Below are 22388 nucleotides of genomic sequence, written 5' to 3' on the forward strand. Positions count from 1 at the left end.
CGAGCATCGATATCAATACTTGCATCGATTAATGATGTAATTAATTTGTACTTGTACTCATTTATCGATAGTTATGGCTAGCTCGATAAATGTTTACTTTTTGCTGCGCGCTGAGTTTTGTGTGTAAATATTTTAAAATTATGACTGAAATTGCTGACTAACAATGCGTCTGTTACGCTGTTATGCTACTAAAGTTGGCCGCGACCATTATGCTAGCAGCAGCACTAAAGTGTTTCGCAAATTGCCCAGCAAAAACAACAAACCAAAACCAAAGCCCAAACATGCGCAACAAGCTGATGAGGAATATGCCGAAAATCTAGTAAAAGTGCAGATGATATCGCAGAATTTACATAGACAAATCTTTCCCCAGGCATTGCGACAATACAGCGATGTGCAGAAGGCAGCTGCCAATCTGTACAATGCGGAACTAAAGCGACACGGCATTGATGTAGCAAGCACATCGTGCATGCCGGATGTGCAGCTAAAGCTGCCGCAATTGCGCGGTCCGAACATTGAGCAGCACTTCCATGCTATTGCCAAGGAACAAGTGCAGCCCTACGAGGCGCTGCTGCATCCACTTGTGGCCTGCAATGAACTGCCCGCGAAACCCAAGCGTTGGGCCTTCTATGCCGGCTGGACAGCATACGATCCAACGGATGGGAGCGCGACTCCAGTGCAGAAACCGTTGGAGCACGGCCTTGTGTTCGATGTGGAAGTGTGTGTGCGTGAGGGCAGCACCCCAGTACTAGCCACAGCTGTCAGTACCAAACGATGGTATTGTTGGGTAAGTCCCAGACTAACGAAGCATCGGCTAAATGTACAATCCATGGATCCCATCGATGTGGATCATAACAACGAACGACCGCATTACAGTTTAGACGAACTCATTTCCCTGGGGCGCGATGAGCCGTCTCTGATTGTGGGTCACAATGTCTCATACGATAGAGCACGATTGCGGGAGCAGTATTTGATTGAGGATACGGGCACACGCTTTGTGGATACCATGTCGCTGCATATGTGCGTCAGCGGCGTCACTAGCTATCAGCGTGCCATGCTCAAGTCGAAAAAGGAGCCGGCTGTGGAGGATCTCGAATGGTTGGAGCAGAGTTCGCTCAACAGTTTGGTAGATGTGCATCGTTTGTATTGCGGTGGCGACGAATTGTCCAAGGAACCGCGCAACATCTTTGTGGAGGGCTCGCTGGATCAGGTGCGCCAGCACTTCCAGTCGTTGGTTAATTACTGCGCTGGTGACGTAGAGGCAACACATCGAGTGTTGCGCGTGCTTTATCCACTCTACGCCGAACGCTTTCCACATCCTGTTACTTTGGCGGGCATGCTAGAAATGGGTTCCGCCTATCTGCCCGTAAACTCCAACTGGGAGCGCTATATCCGTGATGCACAGCTGACCTATGAGGATCTCAGTATTGAGGCCAAATATCACTTGGGTCGTCGAGCAGAAGAAGCTTGTGCCTTACTCCATGATGAGGAATATCGTCAGCATCTTTGGCTGTGGGATGAGGACTGGAGCATACAGACGCTCAAACTAAAGCAGCCGCCCAAGCGTAAGCCATTACCCAGCGTGGAGTTGCAGCATCGTGATCTCAGCACAAACCAACGGCAGCTGCAACAGAAGTTTCAACATCTCTACGATCAACGCGCCTTGTTGCCAGCGCGTCGTCCCTTGTTGCCCGGCTATCCGCAATGGTATCGCAAATTATGTCGCAAGCCTCCCTCAGTTTACAGCGAGGATGAGCCGCTGGCTAATGAGGAGGAAGAGCTTTGGACGCCGGGTGCCAGTGAAATTAGTACTGGCATGCAGATTGCTCCTAAATTATTGTCGCTTTGCTGGGAGGGCTATCCCCTCCACTACAAGCGGGAGCATGGCTGGGGATTTCTGGTACCATTTCGAAGTGATTCAATCTCCGCGCACACTAAACTGCCCATGGATCAGCTGCTTGAGCGCTGTGCCATCCCAGAATTTGCTCGGCAATTTGCTTCGGAGGAACACAGCGAACTGGCCATGGATATGCTGCCCCAACAAATAGATGAGCAGCTGGGCAAGCGACAACACTACAAAAAAATCTCGCAACGTCAGCAACGGCTTGAGGAAAACTACAAAGGTAAGTCGAGATTAGGGACATCTTCAACTTTATAAAGTAAATACTATTCATTTTCAGGCTCCGGAGTCTGGTGTAACCAGGTGCTAGACGACATCTGCTTTTTCCTCAAGCTTCCCCACAAGAACGGACCGTCGTTTCGGGTGGGCAATCCGCTGTCTAAGGATTTTCTCAACAAGTTCTCGGAGCACGCGTTGAGTAGTGGAGATCCCACTTGCCAGGGGGCGTCGCGGGTCATTGAGATTGCTCGCATGATGTCCTACTGGCGCAATAATCGTGATCGTATTCTTAATCAAATGGTTGTTTGGCTGCAGCCAGAGGAGCTGCCTACGGCACTGGCTTCGCATGCTCAGCGCATTGCCTATGGCGCCATTTGTCCGCAGGTTGTTGTGGCTGGCACCTTGACGCGTCGCGCTATGGAATCCACCTGGATGACAGCGTCCAATTCACGCGCTAATCGCATTGGCTCCGAGTTGCGAGCCATGGTTCAAGCCCCGCCAGGTTATAAGCTCGTCGGTGCAGACGTGGACTCTCAAGAGCTATGGATAGCCTCAGTGCTGGGTGATTCCTATGCGCATGGCGAGCATGGTGCCACGCCTTTGGGTTGGATGACCCTCAGCGGCAGCAAGGCCAATGGCAGCGACATGCATTCCATCACCGCCAAAGTGGTGGGTATCTCTCGTGATCAGGCTAAGGTGATAAACTATGCACGCATCTATGGAGCTGGACAACAATTTGCCGAGACGCTGCTGCAACAATTCAATCCCTCGCTAAGCGCCAGTGAAGCCAAGGCCAAGGCTATGAAGATGTTTGCGGCCACAAAGGGCAAACGTGTCTATCGGCTGCGAGAAGAGTTCCACGACGAACTGGATGACAGAGCGTATGCATTCATAAACCCCAATATTATTCACAGATTAATCACTGTATTGTTCCAACAGCTACAGCAGCTATGAGGCCAATCGCCTGGCAATGCAACGTCAACGTTCCATTGGCGAGGTGTTTCATCGTCCAAACTGGCAGGGTGGCACGGAGAGTGCCATGTTCAATCGGCTGGAGGAGATTGCCACACGTAAGCAGCCCGAGACGCCGTTTCTCGGCTGTCGCTTGAGTCGTGCCTTGGAGTCGCAGGATCAGGAGCAACGATTTCTGCCCACTCGTGTCAATTGGGTGGTGCAAAGTGGTGCCGTTGACTTTCTGCACTTGATGTTGGTGAGCATGCGTTGGCTGCTCGGACCTCACGCGCGTTTCTGTTTGAGTTTTCACGACGAACTGCGCTATCTAGTCAAGGATGATGTAGCTCCGAAAGCCGCGCTGGCCATGCACATTACCAATTTGCTGACACGCTCCTTTTGTGCCTCTCGCATTGGACTCACCGATCTGCCCATGTCCGTTGCCTTTTTCTCGTCCGTCGAAGTGGACACCGTACTGCGCAAAGAGTGCACCATGGACTGTCAGACGCCCTCAAATCCACATGGCCTTAAAATTGGCTACGGCATTGCGCCCGGTCAGAGTCTTAGCATAAGCGAGGCCATCGAGAAGGCAGGAGGTTCTGATGTCAGTCAATGGGAGTGGCTCAAAGAAGAGTCAAATAAAACGAAGAACTGAGAAGTAGTTTGTTATTTGTTTGTTAAGATTTGGTACAATTAATTGCTAAAATGTAAACATGTGGACTCAATCGATTGTGAAAGACTATAAGTTTTCAATATATATATTGTATATAAGTATTTAAAAGTGTTAGTGCACTTTGTAATGAAATACTTTGTATGCTGCTTACGAGTGTGATTAATTATCTTGCTTTCTCTCGAAGCGTTTCAGTTGCAGTTGAAATAATTTGTTCTGAAATTTTCAGGAAATGATTGCATTTGAAGTTTTGAAATATATTTCCTAACTTCAATGAATTTTGTTTTTATACTTTGTAGTCATATTTAATATTGAAAAGTACTATATTAATTTGGTAATTCATTTGATGATAAAGAAATCCAATTGGCTTATAATAGCAGTGTATGGCTATTGTCAACAAATATTCGCAATCGAAGTCTTTGAGGTGGTATGCAAAAAACTTAATAGACCCTCGAGGTTTTAAGTCTAAGTCTTTTTACAACTGAAGAAAGGAATATAATCTTTATATATAATTATAATAAAGAGTCTGTGATCTTCCACTTAACAGAACGAAAGAATTGCATAAAATATCCTGCTTCAACAATAAAACAGCTGGTTAATTAATCTATACAATCTAAATATTTATTATTGTATCACCTTAAAATACTTAAATTTGCATTACGATGTATTGTGATGATCGCGATAAGTTAATACCGGTTACAATTCCATTGTATGCTATGTACATCATATGCCTAAGAAGAATGTTCTTAATACATCAAAAAGTCGCCTTCGAACAGCGATGCAGCACTACAATTTTTGTCCCAGGGTTTCGATCTCGTTGAGGAAATAGAGCATATCGGATTCATCGAGGCAGGAGTTCTGCAGCACCAGACGGAAGAAGTTGGGCAGCTTGCGCAGCGGCTGATATGTGATCATCATCGAGCCCTTCTTAATCATCGCCTCCTTGATCTTGGGCGCCACCTTATGCAGCTTGTCGTAGAACTCCTGATTGCGTTCCATTTGCCTGAGACTGGGCGGCACATACCAAAACGTGATGTTGGTGCATTCCGGATGATCGAGGACCAGCTCGAAACCAGGACGCTCACGCAGCTTGGCGGTAAAGAACTCGGCCATGCTAAAGACCTGCTCCACATGCGCCGTGAATCCTTCGCTACCTTTGGCCTTCCACATGAACCAAAACTTGAAAACATCCGCACGACGACCACACTGAATGTGCTTGTCGCCCGTATCAAAGGAGGTGTCATAGAACTTATCCTTCTGGAACAAGTACGCGGCATTTGTCGAGTGACATTGGCCGAGAATCTGTGCGTGACGCGTGAGGAAGGTGGAGCACTGCTGCGACGCCGACAGCAGCTTGTGGGGATTCCAAGTGACCGAATCAGCGCTAAGCAATAGAAATATTTAAAATTATTTTAAGTCTTGCAATCAGTTTATTCTCCATTTCAACTTACAGTTCAATTCCGTTGAGCAACTGGCGATACTTCTTGGACATGAGTGCACCACCGCCCCAAGCAGCGTCCACATGCATCCACATGTTGTGCTTGCGGCACAGCTCCGAGATGCCCACCAACTCATCAAAGGCGCCCAGCACTGTGGTGCCAGCTGTGGCCGATACCATCAGTGGCTGCCAGTTGTTCTCCAGACACAACTGAATCTGCGCCTCCAGATCGCTGAGTCGCATCTTGCCCAACTCATTGGTGGCTATCTTGCGCACATGCTCGCTGCCAAAGCCCATGAACATGGCCAGCTTCTCCACGGAGTAATGCGCATCCTCTGAGGTAAAAATTATCAAGGGCTTCGCATTAAACAGTCCGTTTTTCTGTGAAATTAAAGACAATGCAGCATAACAATTAAAGTGCTATCAATCAAAAGAGTCGCTTAAATTGCTTAGTAAATTAATATGGAACTGATAAATAATAATAATTAAATAATATAAAAGCAAACAAATATCTGCTCGTAAACCTTTACAACAAATAAGAAAAAAGAGCATTACGAATTTATCGCCAATTTAAATAAAAAAATTTAAAAAAAAATTGAAGAAATCTAATAATTATTTGAGTTTAAAAACTTATAAAAAATATGTATAAGAATTGAGCTGAAATTGTCATTCTCTGTACGATAAAATTCCCATCTAAGTACAGAGAAAAATAAGTTGAAAACGAATAATTATCTACAATGGTTGCTTAAGTCATAAAAGTAATATGAAACTTTCAAATACGTATACGCCATGTAGTCAGCAAAAATAAACCATTTTTAAGTATTGATGAAACTCTAAAAAACACATTACGTATATGTCAAGTATCACATTAAGTATTCGTCACAAAATACAAGAGTTAAGAAAAACTAATTATGGATTGAAACTGGTCATTATTGGTATTACGTATACGCCATGTAGTGTCGCAAAAAAAGTAAGCGTCACAAAGAACTACCTTGGAATTGAGATTAGTTAATAATTAGTTATAAGAAACATGTTACTACTCGCACAAATGTGAATGAGAACAAGACTGTACTCTAACAAGTTGTCTGTTACGATATCCGAGTTCGCCTCTAGGTCGCTTGCATTGTGCTTCCGCTTTGTTTGGCTTCAAACAGCAAAAAACACACACATACACAGACAGAGTGACACACAGGCAGACAGATAGACAAACTAGCGCACAGAAATGAACCAAAGCAGCAGCGTCAAGTGGTTTGGCCTTCGCTCGGCATGGTGCTTACCTTGGACTCGGGCGCATATTTGTAGCGTGCACAGCTGATTGCATAACCGTTGGCTATCGAACCGCCTGGGCAGAAGATGCCATCGCCATGTCCGTTGTCCGGGAAGCCCACAATGCGTCGCATCTCGGCCAGCACCTGCTCTTCCATGAGTGTAAACACTGGCGCCACCTCATATGTGTACACACTGGGATTGAGGGCATCCGTTAGCCATTGGCCAATGAGGGCATAGGGATCGACGCCCGAGTACAACTGATTGATAAAATATGGATGTCCTGTCTTCACCGAGAAGCGTATGGTTTCGCGAAGCAGCTTACGCAGCTTGTCCTGCGACTCTGGCTTGTCGCGCAGCTCGAAATCAAAGAGCTGACGCAGCTCAGCGGGCTCATGCCATTCCACCACCTTGGAGGAGCGATTGGTGCCCTGGAACACGGCCAGCTGTATAATCTCATCAACGCAGGCGCGTATGAATCCTTCGAATTCAGCTGCTGGATGACTGGCCACAAAACTGGACAAACCATTGGCACTGCAGTTGTTATTGTTGTTGTTCTTGATGCTGATGTTATTATTATTATTATTATTGTTGCTGTTGCTGTTGGTGGTCAACATTTTGGCTGGTGTGTCGAACTCGACTGCGGCCGGTTGCATTGATGCTGCTGCTGCGCCATCGATCACAGCTGCATCACTCGATGACGACGTGCTTAGGGCCAATGTCTTGGTCACACTTGCCAAATCATCAACGTTCGCATTGTATGGCTTATATATAGACTTCTTGAAGTGATGGGTGGGAAATGTTTCACTGGCCAGCATTTTGTTGGCACCACTAAATCTTGTGGCTGATCTCTTGAACTGAATGCTAAAATGATCTTGAATGAATTTCCTCTCAGATTGCTTGCTGCCTTGCCTCTGTATAACTGTTGATCCTGGCAATGTGTTGCACAATGTTTCTGAATCGGATTCTGATTCTGAAGTTCACAACCGAACTGAACAAATTGTTGTGGTTCTTGCCGCTTTTATAAAAGCTGCCGTTCTCTCTCTCTCTCTCTCTCTTTCTCGATCTCTCCGCCTCTGCCTCAAAGTAAACGCAATGCGACTTACATAAAGACAATGCCGACGCTCTCCCATGACGAGAGAATTAAGATCGCCAACCCGAGCGGTTCTCGGCAGTTTGTTTTTGTTTTTGTTTGGTTTGTTTTTTCTTTTTTTTATTATTATTTCAATCATATGGGAAAGTTAAGCGACACCTGCATCCCCATCCCATCTTAGCAGTATCATAATTATCGAGTGAGAGGCTCTTTGCAGGCTCAAGATTAATGCTAATGAATACCAGCTTTTTTATCTTAAGCTAAAGATAACTTCAAGTATGCATACTATATATTGTAAAAGGGGCGTGTTCTGTTGTTTACTTTATTTTACTTTCCAATCATATCAAATATCTATAGAATTGCGAGTTTTTCCTGTTAATGGCTAATTAAGATTAATTAGAAAATATTTATTTAATTGAGGGAAATAAACACATTCATAAATTAAAGAATTATTGTGAAATTTGTAGAGTATTTCATAGCAAGCCAATGCTTAAAGACAGTTACTTTACTCTCTAAAATTTGAACGTAATTTCATTTGTTCAACACGCGCTGCGACAGCGCGGGGAATTTCAGGTTGATTCATCAGCGATTACTTCGAATCAGTTTTGGTTGTGGGGATTGTTAAAGAAGATACATTTTTGTGATTGGGGGAATTCGCCAATTATATTTGTTATTTTGCCGACTGGCTAAATGATGTGCTCATGTAAGACCATTATGCAGTTGACCAATTTAATTTGCTAATTATGCGAGATGCTATTGCCTTCGAAGAGGTAAATTTGAATTGTTGTCGTTGTGATTTCTCTCTCATTTGCAACAATCAGCAGCAGAAGCAATTAAATGCAAATTCATTGAATAATTTCAGCAATTGCTGTGGGTGTTTCTTTTTCAATTTTTAATTTTGTTTGTCTCTTTTATTATTTTTTGAATGGCAGTTAATTGCACAACTGAAACGTGAAGAGGGTAAACATCTGAAACTCTCGAGCTGTGAGTAAATCGTTGGCTTAGGTCGTGACTAGATGGTGTGAATTAAGAAGTTGGTCAAGACTATTGGAGAAATGCAATTAAGAAACAATCAATTCTACTCAATTTAGTGCTTAGCTAACCTTCAGCATTATATATACATACTTGTATGTATGTATATAGTAGTCAACAACTTTCTCTGAATGTGCAACATGCAATAAATCAATGCGGAAGAATTTTATTCGTTATTTATAAGAACGCTATTGCTAGAAACAGATTTCATTTATGTAGTATCTATTAAGATGCTGCACCCACAAGTTAAGGAACTGATCTTGGGCAATGACCTTGACTGTCTGTCTGCATTTCAATTCAATTTCTCTATAAATAAAAGCGAAATTACATGCAAGAATTTATTTCTCGCTTACGTTAATTTTCTACATAATTATATTTATTATTCAGAATTCTTTCGAATGCGATTACTCAACAAATTTTCCTTTAAACATACAATATCCTCGACGCGTGGTTGTCATGTTCAGTTGTTGCCAATTATATAATTTAGGTTGTTCAACCTTCTACCTGTTGGAAAGGCTAAAAGAACAGCAGGTGCTTCACCAGAACTGCATTAAAAAAAAAAAACCATAGTGCACAATAAAAATTGCAACATTTGATTTCTTAAGAAACGCACTTGCAACACCCTAACAACACTTTGTCTGATATTAATAAACTTCAATTTCAGTTAGGGTTTAATCATTAAAATATTTCATATTTAAATTTATGAAATTGAAATTATGTACAATGAAAAATGTTTGTATTTCTATTCTATCTATTATAGCCACGTTACATATTCCGTTAGGAAATTGTAATACTCTCTCTAATGAATGAATGAAGATCAAAAGCAAAACCTGCCTTCGTTTGTTGCAAAAATAAATGTCTCAAAATGCACGAAAAACCAGTTCAAGCAGCAATCAACCAAAATTCAGGAAGCATTTGAGCGACGTCATCAACAACTCTGTTGGCTGTCTGTCTGAAAAGCGAAAGGAAACGAACGAATCAACATAGTAAGTATAATTGCAATGCAGTACAACAATATAGAGACAACAATTAGCACAATCGCTATTAATGAGGCCTCTTTCGCTATGCCCCCCAACTCCATATCGCCCTTCTGTGCTCTATGGAACTAGCAATACAACTTCGACGGTGGGGTTCCTATTTCCAACTAATTAACCATAAAGATTTATGTTAACAAATGTCTACGAATGCCTTTCAAAGTGCCTACTGCCAGGTGTTCCGGCCAGTTTGCGGTTAGCCACAGTTGGTCAAGCTTTAGTTGGCTATTTATCTGGTTAATGGCACAGTTTTGTCTTAAATTTTTGATGATTCGACAAGGTCGTTGGCCAGTAGCTCAAAGAATATTTATAATACGGCATGAAAATCGTATCAAATGGCAAAGAGCACGAATCAAAACAAAACAAAATGATAAATAAAAAAATAAATTCTGATAATCAACGAAATCATTTAACCTCGGTAACTTTATTACGAAAGAAAGAAGCATGATAAAAAATAATAACAATCCTGTACAACTGCAATCTCAATTTGATATAGTAAATGTGTAGAATAAACGATCGGTGCGAATGTCTAACAATAGTGTTATACTTTATTGTTTTTACGCTCTACGATCATTACAATGTTCTTGATATTTACAATTGTTTATAATATAATTAATATAATAACATAAATTTGCATTTTGCTTTGAGTTTCGAATAATAAAAATCGGTCAGATTTATATCTCATTTGAATACACACACAAACATATACACTTCTTATTTGTTTCATTTTGTATCTCTCGTTCAGTTATATCCTATGCTGCACTTGCCGCCCCACGTTTCAACGTATCTTGGCATTGTTTTGTATTTTCCATTTTGTTTTTGTCCTATCACACATCGCCAGGCAATAAATATTATTCTTGGTTTGTACTTGGGTAAAGAAACATCGTACCTTTATCTGCAAAATGCAATTCAGTTAGAATTATTTACAATTGAATTTGAGAGATGGTTGACTCACCTGGATTGTTGTAGAAGTTTGCGCTTAGACTAGGTTTTGGTGGAAGTTTGGGTGTGCCCTCGTGGCTCGTATTAATCGGAAAGAATTCCTTTGGGGACGAGCGTCTATTTGGGAGCTGTGATGGATGATGTTGAGTGTGCGGATGTGAATGCGTATGCGTATGATGCGTTTGGTGATGATGTTGTTGCTGTAGCTGTTGCGAATGATGGTGATGATGATGATGCGTTTGTTGTTGTTGCTGCTGTGCAAAAATCACTGGCTGTTGCTGCTGCTGTTGTTGTTGCTGCTGTGATCTGAGACGCGCTTGATGCGGATAACTGCTCGACGTGCTGTTTTCAATTGTGCTGGGAATGTACGGGGACATGGGCGTCATTGGTGTCATCGGTGATGTGGTTGTGGAGGAGCTTAACGCCGGTGAGATCGACTGCGGTGGCTGCTGCTGTTGCAGTTGCTGCTCATCGCTGGCTATTCCAATGGATGCTATCGTTGACGCCGACGAATGTGAGGCATTGATTAGCGTTGAAGCTATGGCATTGGTTGAGCTCAATGCCGTTGCTGTGGCAGCAGCGGCTGTTGTTGCACCAACCCCCAGCGATGGTTGTTTTGCCGAATTGCGGCGTATCATAATACTGCTCGTGTTAGGCAGCAAAAGACTGCTGCTTTTACCCACAAACTCTCTTGGCTGACGTCCATAGCCCGCTGCCATGGAATGATTGAGTCGAGGCGGTATTGGCGGCGGACTCAGTTCGCCATCGCGTGGCGGAAGCTGCAAGGGATGAGCACAAAAAATAATTCCAATGGCAACATGATTTACGCATCATACTTACAGTGGGTGCATCGGGAGCCTGTTGCTTTTGCGCCATGTCGGCGCAACTTTCGGTGCGCTCCTTGCGGCGCGGTGGTAGTGGTGGTGGAACTGCTCTATACTCTAGCGTGGCTGTTGGCACATTGACGTGCGGCGATATGGGCACCGCACCCGTCTGGCCCTGCTCACTGTTATAATAGAAACCACCAAGCTGTGGACTTACATCGCCCAAGCCACCGCCAATGAGTGTCACAGTGCTGGCAATGCTGTGCGTGGGACTGTACTGCATCTGCATCTGCGGAGCACGTCCATGGAATGGTGAACGATTGCCTGCTGGTGGCGGTTGCGGAACTGCCTCGTGACGTGGACTTATCATCAATTTGGGAAGCGGCGATGGCGGCAGCACATCCGATACATCAGAACTCACATAAAAATCGTTCACATTGCCCCAACTGCTGTTAGCAGATGCTGTTGCTGCCGTTGCTAGTGGAAGCTGCTGCTCTGATAGTGCTGGACTAAAGTTATCCGTTGCCGCAATGTTATTGTTGTGCGTCCACACGTGCGCCGCTGGCTTTCGGGGCAAGTGCGGCGCCGGCGCCACCTCACCATTGTCTGTCGTCCGATGCAATGAAATGCCACTCCATGTGCTGCCGCCATTGCGCTCCGGTATGATGACGGGTGCAAACACAGAATACGCATGCGGGTTGTGTTGTGGACTTTGATCCCCGACACCTACGCTGGACGCTGCTGATGCTGTTGATGATGTTGACGCCGTTGGCTGTTCAACGTTGATCGGCGCATTGTTGGACAGCTTGTTGCTGTTGTTGTTCTGATTGTGACGTCGAGGCTTAATGCCCGGCGATTTAAGCGGAATGTTCGGCCACTTACGGGGCTGAAAACAATACGAAAATGAATTTCAAATGACTAAATTGTTTGTAGATTATGGTAAAACTTACAAATTTGGGCACCGTCTTGCAGGAGCGCGGCTCAATGCGCAGACTCTCATTGTAGAGATAGTCGGACATTTCCTTGTCAGAACGTCCATTGAAGGGATCGAGTTGCTCAAAAAAGTGCCGTATGGTTGGCTCCTCGTTGAGGCAATATGGTTGATTCTGATACTGCTGTATCTCACCAATGATTTCCGAAACTTTTCGTCGTTTCGAGAAGTTTATCAACTCCGTATTGGTCAACAGATCCGGATTGCCCTCCTCCAGATGCAGTATATGTGTTAGGTAACGACCAAAGAATGGCACACAGGGCGGATTAATGGAACGCAAGCGTTCCTGGTATTTTTTTAAATGGTCTTCGCTCAGTTCTCGACACTCGTCCAGAAACTTGCGATGCCGCTCCGGCAGACCATTAAATGTGGCACGCAGCCGAAACACCGCTGCCGTGCCCATGGCTGCGACTATCGACAGAATGCCATTAAAATTGTTTAGCTCCAGCATCACCATCATCACCTCAATAGAGCGCTGCATGATGGCCAAGCGCTCATCAAAATTCTCTGCTTCCATGATGGACTTCTCAATCCAACGCGTCACATTTGTAGTGTGCTTCATGATCTTCAGCAGATTAGGACTTTTCAACTCTTTGTCCTTCTTGGTCCACGGCGAGCCGACCAGTTCCGATGGCTTCACATTCTTGTACATCTCGAACTCCAATAGTGTTAGCTGACGCGCCGCCTCAAGTGGATGCAATGTCAGTAGCGTAATCTCATCTTCTGGCACATTTAAATGAAACTCAATCGGCGGCGGATCATGACCGTAGGCATAGACAATCTTCTTATTGCTTTGTTTGTTCTGCAAATGGACAACGAAAACAATTGAGCAAATGTGTTTATTATTATATATTATTTATTAGTTACCTTGCGATCAACAATTTTGCGTACGGAGTCGACCCATTTACGCATGGATTTACTGTTGACATCGTTTAGGAAATGCAACAGTCTGTCCAGTAGTGTCGGATCCTTCTCAAAATCATAGAAATGATGGTCCACCCAGTGTCGCAATACGTTCAATACACGAAATTGCACCGGCTGTACAAACTCCTTGCGATATCGTTTCCAATCCTCGCGCTGCGAGTTCTTCAACATCTTGTCGCTATCCGCTGTCGCCGTCGTTGTGGTGCCATCCTTGTCGAGATCATTGCCGCCACTGCTGCCAATAGAGGGCTGCTCTTGATACACCAAACTAGGCTCTGGTATCTCAAAGCGTTCGATTAGCAGCGTCAGCAGCTGCTGAGGCGAACAAAAGTAACGATATGTGGTAAGAAAAGTTCGCACAAATGTGGGGTCCGCATAAATGTGATAGGTGAGACGTTCAATTAATTTACAGAGCGTTGCACCCTTTATCATCGGCACCACACCACTGTCCCTATCCTCGAGCACAATATTCTCGGCACTGTCGGGGATAGCGAATTTATAAATTTCAGGACTGGGCATGCGTAACGGATGCTTTCGTTCAATGTCCTGCAGTATGCTGTCCAAAATCCGATCAAGCATTGATTTCGTATTCACCATAATTAGATCTGCCATAAAATTGTTTTTATCCTGTGCACTTTGCGCTGACAATACAATTGCTGGATGCATGCGTGTTGTGAGCTCAAAGCTGTGCTTCAGTTCCTCGGTATCCGCGCGATCACAAATCTCCACACGTCGCATAAAGAACTTCTCCTTCAGACGATACTCGTAGGCAGTGGCGCCCGCTGATGGCGTTTGTTTCTTGGTATTCGCTTTGCAAAGCACCATGAGACCATCGAAAAGAAACACCTTACGTTCACTCCAAATGCGTTTGCCGGATCCGAGTTTACTCAACGAGTCCTCTGTGTTTGTATAAATGGTTTGTGTTATTAGTAATTGTCTTTGCCAATCGGAAAACACAACTTACCGCGTATGAACTCGTTGCAATTCAGACCGACATCCTTGTCGTCCCAATGTTCGACTTTCATCTGCAGTTCGCGTGTGCGTTCAATTGCCATTTGACGTCGCACACGTCCGCTAACTGGCACCGGCATGGACAGATTGGCCATGACTTTCTCAAGATCGCGATGCAGCGGATGCAGTAGTCCCTGCACTTGGGCAAAGCTCTCGATGTCGTCCTGTGATGTACTGAGATCCATGAGGTGTTTGATATAATCAAAATAGACAAATGCATGGCAGATGGGCACCAGCAACAGCTTGGGCAAATAATACTTGACCGCCTCCCGAAAACCATGACCCGCTGACATAAGCGAAGGTGCCTTGAAGATTAAAATTATATACATTAAGGCTTGCTTCGTTTCAGATATTGATAGAAATTATACACTACTTACATTGGGATTAGCCAGGAGACTACTTAAAGCATCGCGCGCTGCTTGCGAGGTCACATCGTAGGCATACTTTTTGTACACATCGAACTCCTCGGCCTCAGCGAGCTCCTCAAAGCAGCTCGCGACACACGGCGCATTCTGTTCCTGCGACATCTCAATCACATCCTCGAGAGAGCCCAGCAGTGTCACCGTCACCTCATAGATGTCCATAATATTTGAGAAGATCGGTTCGAGTTCCTTTGGGTCGCGTGCTATCTTCACCAGTTCCTCGCGAAACACTCGAATAATCATGTGCAGATCTCGCTGATATTGCTTCTCATCGTTGATCAGCTCCTTCACCGTTTCCTCGTATGTAGCGCTTGCCCTTTGCGCCGGCAACGATAGTGGACTGGGCAGCATATTGCATTTCAGTTGCTCGCTGCTCTGGTCCAGCATGTCCAACATGTCGAGGACACGTTCGGCATTCATGACCACCTCCAGATCCTCTTTGACAATCTCACAGTGCGAGATATTGCACACATATTCGGCAGCCATCTTAAGTATATCGCTGGAGATACACTCAAGCACCGCCACCAAATAGGCCGAAACAGAGTTATCGATTTTATACTGCAGCACATCCTTTTGCAGGAGCGTATGCACCCGTTCCGTGGGTAGCAGAGATTTACGTTTCTTGGAATTGATCACCTCGTTGGCCTCCTTGAGGGCCCATTGCACGATAGGCACGGGAAAAGATTTGTTTACCTTTTCCTCCACATCTTGAACCGAATGTGGCAACGGTTTGGTGCACAATTTGGCCAGCAGGCGCACGCAGAGATTCTCCACATAGAGCAATGCATCTTCCTTGGCCGTGACGTTAGGATTCACTTGCTCCAGCACCTTGCGCAACGATGGGATGAACAGTCCTCGCCAGCGTGCAGCGTTTTCGATTTTTGTAAAGTCATAACCACCATCGGAGGAGCTCTGCATGGATGCGGCAGATGAAACGCCAACGCTAATCCCATGGCTGCCACCGCTGGAAAACATTTCTGCACTCCACACACACAGGCACACGCACACGCGCTACTCACATACACTCGCTCACACGCTCATGCACTCGGACAGTTACACGCACACACACTCTCTTGTTATTAGTCAACAGAAACTTCGTCTTCGTTGGGCAGCATTTTAAGCAGTGTGTTTATCCGTTTTTTGCCTATATTCTAACGCAGCGCACTTCTTAATTGCAATCGAAACAAATAAAAACAAAACTTTGTTTTCACATGCTATACACACAATTTTTTCAATATATTTTCTCTGCAAATTCTGCTTACAACGACGTTAAGTTAGCTGCACAATTGCTTGTTAGTGCTGGTTAACGAACAAAAAGGCATATTCGATAATGATTTAATACCGATTCTCGATAACACATTTGAATATGTCCAAATTTAAATTTATAAACTTACATAAATAGATTCATAGAGTATTTATATGTTATATAATTGGTTACAAGTGTTAAATTAAATATTATTCTTTACTTGTGTCATTTGGCCAAACAATTTGCTCAATCCATTCGCGATAGTATGAAACTCTGGCGTGAAGAGTAAAAGCACCTTCACCGTCACAACTATTTCCCTTTGTAATGATGCCCATGACCGAAAAAAGGCAATTCTTATGATTAGGATCAGAGCTAAAAACTGGACCGCCAGAGTCGCCACGACAAACATTTCCGCCAGTTTTACCATTTGGCCCTGCACAGAAGTGAAGAGTTTCATTCAATTCCGTGAAGGCCGTAAAATTGCATTTTGTAATATCGCGTGTCATTAAAGTTGTTTGCAACAATTCACTTGATTCCTTCCCTCTATTGGTCTTGCCAAAACCAGCAGCTCTAAATTCTGTGATATCCTCTCTACTTGATGTGGGCAAGCAAGCTGGTCGAATTTTAAACGTGCTAAAATCTGCTGGTCTTTCCATTTCCAGTATAGCAATATCATTCAATGTATGATTGTATTTTGGATGTATTGTTATATTTTTTACATTAAATCGAGTACTATAATTTATTTCTGTTTTATTATGGGCTCCCAAGAGAACTGAAATCTTTCTAGAAAATTAATATTAACTTTTATTATATTCTTAATTATTGTATTCTTAAAAGACTTACGTTGGGTTTTTCTTAAACTCATGTACACAATGCGCTGCAGTCAAAATAAACTTTGTGTCAATCAACGACCCACCGCATATCCAATCCCAACTAAGGTCCGATTTTTTTCTTATTTGCAGTGAAGCGATAAACGGAATTGAGTGTGGATCTACAGGTTTGCCATCTGCGACCAATCCTGTCTCATTACACAAATTGTTCAGTTTTGAAAATTCTGTACATTCTGATGTAAAAATAAAGAAATCAATATCACATATTGACACAGTGCTCAACTATCAGGTGTCCACCCCTTTATTAGAAAATTGAAAAAAATATTTATACTCACTACCCATAGAAAGAAGGGTAATTTATTTTTATTTTGTGCCGAAAATAAAGTAACAAGCAGATATATTCTTGATCGGCGTGTTTAATATTGTTACCAAAAATTAGATTCGCAAATTACAAACTTACTTCTTTCTGAGATTGTGAGTTCTAGGGGACTCGGGCAACAATAGTAGTCTTCACTTGGCAAAGGGCAAGGCTGTAAGATGCTTTTATTTTTATGGTATTGTTTAACATTAGATACATAATCACATTCATTTTCGTGTATGCAATTACATTCAGTTTTAGCGGAATTACTTGACCAAACAAAACAACAAAAATTCATTATAATTAATATTGTAATTGCATACACAATTTTGCAAAAGCTCATTTTAAATAGATTACGATTATTGATGTTATTATAAATCGTATTTAAAATTTTTTCTTGCTTTAATTAAAATGGTCGAGTTATTGATGGCACAAACTATCTTAATCAACCGAACTAGCACGAATGAGAGTTACTGAATTCAATTTTTGTTCAGTTGTCGTAGAATAATTATGGGCGTAATTATACCAGCTACCCAAAGGGCGGAGACATCTCCTCTACATACATATGTATGTATATTCTTGATTAGCGTCAACAGCCGAGACGATATAGCTATGTCCGTCTGTCAGTCTGTTCGTTCGGTTGTATAAACACCTAGATCTCTCTAGACTATAAGAGATAGAGATATAATTTTTGATGAACAACTCTTAGATAAAGCGGAATTTTGGTACATACAATAATACGTATAGTATTTATGGTTCCTGGGAATTTGGTTGTGATCGGATAAGAAGTGTAGAAGTTATTAAAGAACAAGTAAGAAAGTTACAGTCGAGTGTGCTCGACTGTGAGATACCCGCTACCCATTTTTAATAAGGGCAAAATATTGGTATTATTTTCAAAATTACCGAAAATACTAAAAATATACTAAAAATATACCAAATGGTATGTTTGGTATATCGATACAGCACACCATTCAAAATATACCATAGACGGCACAATGTACCAGATTGTCGGCCAAAGCAACTAAGAGCCATAATAACTACTATAGTAATTATAGTATATAGCAAAATTCGCAACTCTAGCTTTAAATTTACGCTTGTTATTCGATTTTTTTGATTTACGAGGCGGAAGTGGGCGTGGCAAAAATTTTAAACAAACTTGATCTGCGCGCAAACATAACAAATGCTGTCGAAAAAAAATTATAGCTCTATCTCTTATAGTCTCTGAGATCTAGGTGTTCATACGGACAGACGGACAGACACACAGACGGACAGACGGACATGGCTATATCGTCTCGGCTGTTGACGCTGATCAAGAATATATATACTTTATAGGGTCGGAGATGCCTCGTTCTACCTGTTACATACATTTCCTGCCGGCACAAAGTTATAATACCCTTCTACCCTATGGGTAGCGGGTATAAAAACTTTTGTATGGCAAATTACGCCTACTGCAATAGGGTCCTAGTTGCTTTGACTGACAGTCTGGTATATTTTGACTTCTATGATAGATTTTTGGAATGTTGTACTTCTTCAATATACCAAATGTAGCCATCGGTATATTTTATTATTTTTTAAAATATTACCACATTGTTTAGCTATTATTCAAAATGTGTAGCAGTCTAACATACTCGAGTGTAGATTACTTGTTTTAAAGGAATTTCAGTACATCGTGCATGCATACGCGCAGTTTTCTTATTGTTTTGATTACATTTTCAAATAATTTCTTTCTTATTTATTATTGTTTTTATACCCGATACCCATAGTGTAGAATGGCAGGAAATGTATGCGCCGGTAGAAAATGTATCTAACAGCCCATAAAGTATAGGCATTCTGATAAACGCTGATAAACTATATATATTTATGGGTCTGATCAGCGTTCTTCTACCTGCCGAGACAATATAGCCATGATCGTCTATCCGTATGAAACTCTTGATATGAGAGACTATAAAAGATAAAACATATATTTTTTTTCGACAGCACTTGTTATTTTTTATAAAGTTTGTTTTAAGTTTTTGCCACGGCCCCATCCAACCCGCTAATCGACAAAAAATCAATTAGCAAACGTTATTTTGAACCTAGAGAGCTGATCTTAAAAAAAAATAGTATTTGTGACTCCTTAAAATTTGCTAGCGATCAGAAGAACATTTTAGAAGAATTGACAAAATACTTTCGTATGGCAAAAGCGCCTACTGCAATTGGACCTTAGTGGCTTCGGCTGACAATCTGGTATATTTTGTACTCTTTGTTATATTTTGAATGTGGTACAATATCCACATGCCAAATATAGCCTTCAGTATATGTTAGTATTTTGCGGTATATTTTTATAAAAGTGTTTTTTTTTTTTAAATGTTTAGCAAGTATATTACTCGTATATATTTCACAACATAATTTATATTTATCATATATATGTATTTATTAATATGATATTTCAAACCAATGTACAGTTATGAATTCTTCTCATTGGGCCATACAATACTCTCAATCCATTCTCGATAATACCAAACTCTAGTATGAAACGTATGAGGATCATCGACATTGCAGAAATTCCCTTCGGAAACGATGCCCATTACCGCATAAAGGCAATCATTGCGACCAGGATATTCTATGAATACTGGACCGCCAGAGTCACCAGGGCAAACATCGCCACCAGTTCTTCCGTTCGGCGCTGCGCAGAATTGAAGAGTTTCATTTAACTGGGTATCTTCCGTAAGGCGACAATTTTCAATTGGCTTTGTCATCAAAGTTGTCTGCAATAATGCACTTGGGAAATCGCGCCCATTGGTTGTACCAAAACCAGCAGCCCTAAATTCTTTAATTTCCTTTCCACTTGATGTAGGCAAGCAAGCTGGTCGAATTCTAGGCGTTCTAATGTCTGCAGCACTTCCCAGTTCCAGAAGAGCAATGTCACCAAATGGACTATTGAAATAATCCTCGTGTATTTTGATTGTTACATTAAATCGTCCATAATCATTCCTTTCTGTTGTTTCGGTTATATTATGAGCTCCTAAGAGAACAGTAATTTCTCTGCAAGATATTACGATTAATATTATTTTAGACAAAAATATCTTACTTACGTTGTTGCAGTATCAATATTTTCAAAGCAATGCGCTGCAGTCAAAACAAACTTCGGATCAATCAACGTCCCACCGCATTTCCATTCCCAAGGAGATTTATCATCAGATTTGTCTCTCATTTGAATTGAGGCGATAAATGATATTTCATTCGGCTCTACAGGTTTTCCTCTGTTGATCAAATGATGCTCCTTACAAAAGTTTTCAATTTGCGAAAATTCTTTGCATTCTGATGGAAAAACGATAGTAATATACATAGATTACTTAATCTTTTTTTAACAACTACTAATTACCCAATAACGCAATTAGTACTTAAGCTTTAATTACAAAATATTTTAAATTGTTGTGTTTGGGTTTTAAAAAACACCTCATTTTTTTCTTAATTTTGGCTACTAAAAATTATTTGTGCTTTTTTAGACGTACTTAATCTAAATGGTGTAAGCAAGTAAGAAAGCTATACAAATTATATATTTGGTATAATTATGTCGATTGATATTGATTCAAGATATACCATAAAATGCAAAATATACCAATTGTATGCCAAACAACTAACACCCCTAGAAAGTGGGCGTTTTTGCGCAGTATTTCTTTAATAACTTCGGCAATTTCTATCTGATCGAACCAAATTTTGAGGAATCACAATTATAGTTTGCGGGGGCGGAAGTTCAAAAATTTGAAACAAACTATCTGCGTGCAAACATAAAAATGCTGTCGAAAAAAAATTATAGCAAATAGTCTCTGAGATCTAGGTCCGGACAGACGGACAGACTAAGACGGAACTACATGGCACGTCCCTGTTGACGCTGAAAGAATGGGTCAGTTCTTTGCCCATACAAGAAAGTTATAATACTTTTCTAATGGGTTGCGGGTAACTTATTTTGAGATTGCTAATTTTTATACTATCTGATCGCAACCAAGTTTTGGTATATATAAGTTTTGGTATATATAATAACAACTATAGGTTATGATCACAAGATTAAAATTGTCGAAGTTAGAAATTTTTGTATGGGCGGGGTCTTAGTTGCTTTAGATGACAATCTGGTATATTGTGCGTGGCAAAATATTTAGTAAATAAACTTGATATATTCGGTATATTTTGAGAAAAATATCGCAAAGATATTTCTGGGTAACGGGTATCTCACAGTCGAGTATACTCGACTGTAGCTTTCTTACTTGTTTTTGTTGTCTCGAGCAGCAATAGTAGAATCCCATTCAGGGCTAAGCTGGCACATCGCAAGACTTTATTTTCGTTTGATCTCTAGGTACATACTACAAGTATATACATATATAAGTAAAGCATCACATTGGTATGCAGTTTCATTAGAAATGGTTGAGTCAATAATTATAATTACTATAATTGTATATATAAATTTAGTCACATACACGTAAGGGGATGTCATTTTGTAAATGCCTATATGCAACATCCGATCTCTTCTAGTTGGTTTGATAATACCTAGGCTTTAACAATATTGGTTTTAATTTGAATTGTATTACTTTTTATGAGAAAACCTGAATTCCAAAATTGGATTTGCAAGTTACAAACTTACTTCTTTCTGAAATTGTGGTTTTTATAGGACTCGGACAGCAATAGAAGTCTTCACTTGGCAAAGCGCAAGGCTGTAAGATCCTTAGATCTTTGTAGAAGTATTTAGCTTTAGATACATAATCACATTCACTTTCATGTATGCAATCACATGGAGTTTCACTTAAGCAAACAACAGTTTTGTTAAAAATACTTGAGTCAATAATTAGAATTATTATAATGGTATATGTACATTTTCGATAGTCCATTTCGTTTAGAGTATTGATACTATAAAGGATGCAATTTTTCTTAAAATGATAAGCGATCAACTTTTTTCTTTAACTAACGACTTAATAAAACCAACTGGCGTTACAAATGCAGTGACTATCATTTTATAGAATCTCTCGGGCGTGTCTATGCAATCGGGTTGTATGAGGGCTTTCTCAGGAATAGTAGATGAAAATTAAAATTAAAGATTGATTTCTCAAGCATCACATTCATCGAGCTATTTAGCCCCCTAATAATTGGCGATTTGAAAATCTGGAAAAATTGGCCCTGAGGAATGTGTTTGTGCATTTTAAAGTTCTTGCCTCTGTATAAAAAACATCGGTATTATTGAACGCAATTAAAAAATTAGAATTTCAGTA

General features: G+C 41.5%; 5 protein-coding genes and 1 long non-coding RNA gene across 6 annotated transcripts; 2 read left to right on the forward strand and 4 right to left on the reverse strand.

Moving 5' to 3' along the window:
* Positions 1 to 17: 17 nt before the first annotated feature.
* LOC117563683 (DNA polymerase subunit gamma-1, mitochondrial) lies at positions 18 to 4872 on the forward strand. The gene is made up of 3 exons (XM_034242114.2): positions 18 to 2120; positions 2178 to 2997; positions 3056 to 4872. The coding sequence occupies exons 1-3, from the start codon at positions 164 to 166 to the stop codon at positions 3720 to 3722; spliced, it is 3444 nt and encodes a 1147-aa protein (XP_034098005.2). The 5' UTR covers positions 18 to 163; the 3' UTR covers positions 3723 to 4872.
* Positions 4337 to 7451, reverse strand: LOC117565832 (cysteine sulfinic acid decarboxylase). Its single transcript, XM_034245140.2, has 3 exons — positions 6453 to 7451; positions 5189 to 5556; positions 4337 to 5121 (listed from the first exon to the last, which is right to left on the reverse strand). The coding sequence occupies exons 1-3, from the start codon at positions 7257 to 7259 to the stop codon at positions 4524 to 4526; spliced, it is 1773 nt and encodes a 590-aa protein (XP_034101031.2). The 5' UTR covers positions 7260 to 7451; the 3' UTR covers positions 4337 to 4523.
* Positions 7452 to 8500: 1049 nt separating this feature from the next.
* On the forward strand, positions 8501 to 10053 carry LOC117563874 (uncharacterized). The gene is made up of 3 exons (XR_007954461.1): positions 8501 to 8518; positions 9327 to 9552; positions 9676 to 10053. It is a non-coding gene; the product is annotated as an uncharacterized LOC117563874 (long non-coding RNA).
* Positions 10054 to 10071: 18 nt separating this feature from the next.
* LOC117563872 (protein son of sevenless) lies at positions 10072 to 16013 on the reverse strand. Its single transcript, XM_034242430.2, has 7 exons — positions 14670 to 16013; positions 14246 to 14597; positions 13225 to 14180; positions 12317 to 13159; positions 11383 to 12252; positions 10556 to 11321; positions 10072 to 10495 (listed from the first exon to the last, which is right to left on the reverse strand). The coding sequence occupies exons 1-7, from the start codon at positions 15687 to 15689 to the stop codon at positions 10452 to 10454; spliced, it is 4851 nt and encodes a 1616-aa protein (XP_034098321.1). The 5' UTR covers positions 15690 to 16013; the 3' UTR covers positions 10072 to 10451.
* A 100-nt stretch (positions 16014 to 16113) lies between these two features.
* On the reverse strand, positions 16114 to 19054 carry LOC117563873 (serine protease persephone-like). Its single transcript, XM_052002237.1, has 3 exons — positions 19034 to 19054; positions 16804 to 17072; positions 16114 to 16743 (listed from the first exon to the last, which is right to left on the reverse strand). Exons 1-3 carry the CDS (start codon positions 19052 to 19054, stop codon positions 16170 to 16172), a joined length of 864 nt encoding a protein of 287 aa, XP_051858197.1. The 3' UTR covers positions 16114 to 16169.
* A 511-nt stretch (positions 19055 to 19565) lies between these two features.
* Positions 19566 to 22338, reverse strand: LOC117564490 (serine protease persephone-like). The gene is made up of 3 exons (XM_034243298.2): positions 21767 to 22338; positions 20223 to 20448; positions 19566 to 20172 (listed from the first exon to the last, which is right to left on the reverse strand). The coding sequence occupies exons 1-3, from the start codon at positions 22008 to 22010 to the stop codon at positions 19593 to 19595; spliced, it is 1050 nt and encodes a 349-aa protein (XP_034099189.1). The 5' UTR covers positions 22011 to 22338; the 3' UTR covers positions 19566 to 19592.
* Between the last annotated feature and the right edge of the window lie 50 nt (positions 22339 to 22388).

Source organism: Drosophila albomicans, chromosome 2L (assembly GCF_009650485.2).
Source record: "Drosophila albomicans strain 15112-1751.03 chromosome 2L, ASM965048v2, whole genome shotgun sequence".
NCBI classification, from domain to species: domain Eukaryota; kingdom Metazoa; phylum Arthropoda; class Insecta; order Diptera; family Drosophilidae; genus Drosophila; species Drosophila albomicans.

Excerpts from the sequence above, each read along its gene's own strand:
- LOC117563683 (XM_034242114.2), top strand. The coding sequence starts at position 164 with ATGCGTCTGTTACGCTGTTATGCTACTAAAGTTGGCCGCGACCATTAT. Across the intron at positions 2,121-2,177 it reads GCTTGAGGAAAACTACAAAG|GCTCCGGAGTCTGGTGTAAC; the intron begins GTAAGTCGAGAT and ends ATTCATTTTCAG. Across the intron at positions 2,998-3,055 it reads GACGAACTGGATGACAGAGC|CTACAGCAGCTATGAGGCCA; the intron begins GTATGCATTCAT and ends TTGTTCCAACAG.
- LOC117565832 (XM_034245140.2), bottom strand. The coding sequence starts at position 7,259 with ATGCTGGCCAGTGAAACATTTCCCACCCATCACTTCAAGAAGTCTATA. Across the intron at positions 5,557-6,452 it reads AATATGCGCCCGAGTCCAAG|AAAAACGGACTGTTTAATGC; the intron begins GTAAGCACCATG and ends TTAATTTCACAG. Across the intron at positions 5,122-5,188 it reads TTGCTCAACGGAATTGAACT|CGCTGATTCGGTCACTTGGA; the intron begins GTAAGTTGAAAT and ends TCTATTGCTTAG.
- LOC117563872 (XM_034242430.2), bottom strand. The coding sequence starts at position 15,689 with ATGTTTTCCAGCGGTGGCAGCCATGGGATTAGCGTTGGCGTTTCATCT. Across the intron at positions 14,598-14,669 it reads GTCTCCTGGCTAATCCCAAT|GCACCTTCGCTTATGTCAGC; the intron begins GTAAGTAGTGTA and ends TTAATCTTCAAG. Across the intron at positions 14,181-14,245 it reads TTGCAACGAGTTCATACGCG|AGGACTCGTTGAGTAAACTC; the intron begins GTAAGTTGTGTT and ends ATACAAACACAG.
- LOC117563873 (XM_052002237.1), bottom strand. The coding sequence starts at position 19,054 with ATGGCTATATTGTCTCGGCAG. Across the intron at positions 17,073-19,033 it reads TGGCTATATTGTCTCGGCAG|TTGAGCACTGTGTCAATATG; the intron begins GTAGAAGAACGC and ends GACACCTGATAG. Across the intron at positions 16,744-16,803 it reads GAGTTTAAGAAAAACCCAAC|AAAGATTTCAGTTCTCTTGG; the intron begins GTAAGTCTTTTA and ends TTAATTTTCTAG.
- LOC117564490 (XM_034243298.2), bottom strand. The coding sequence starts at position 22,010 with ATGGACTATCGAAAATGTACATATACCATTATAATAATTCTAATTATT. Across the intron at positions 20,449-21,766 it reads AACCACAATTTCAGAAAGAA|AATGCAAAGAATTTTCGCAA; the intron begins GTAAGTTTGTAA and ends TTTTTCCATCAG. Across the intron at positions 20,173-20,222 it reads AATATTGATACTGCAACAAC|AGAAATTACTGTTCTCTTAG; the intron begins GTAAGTAAGATA and ends AATATCTTGCAG.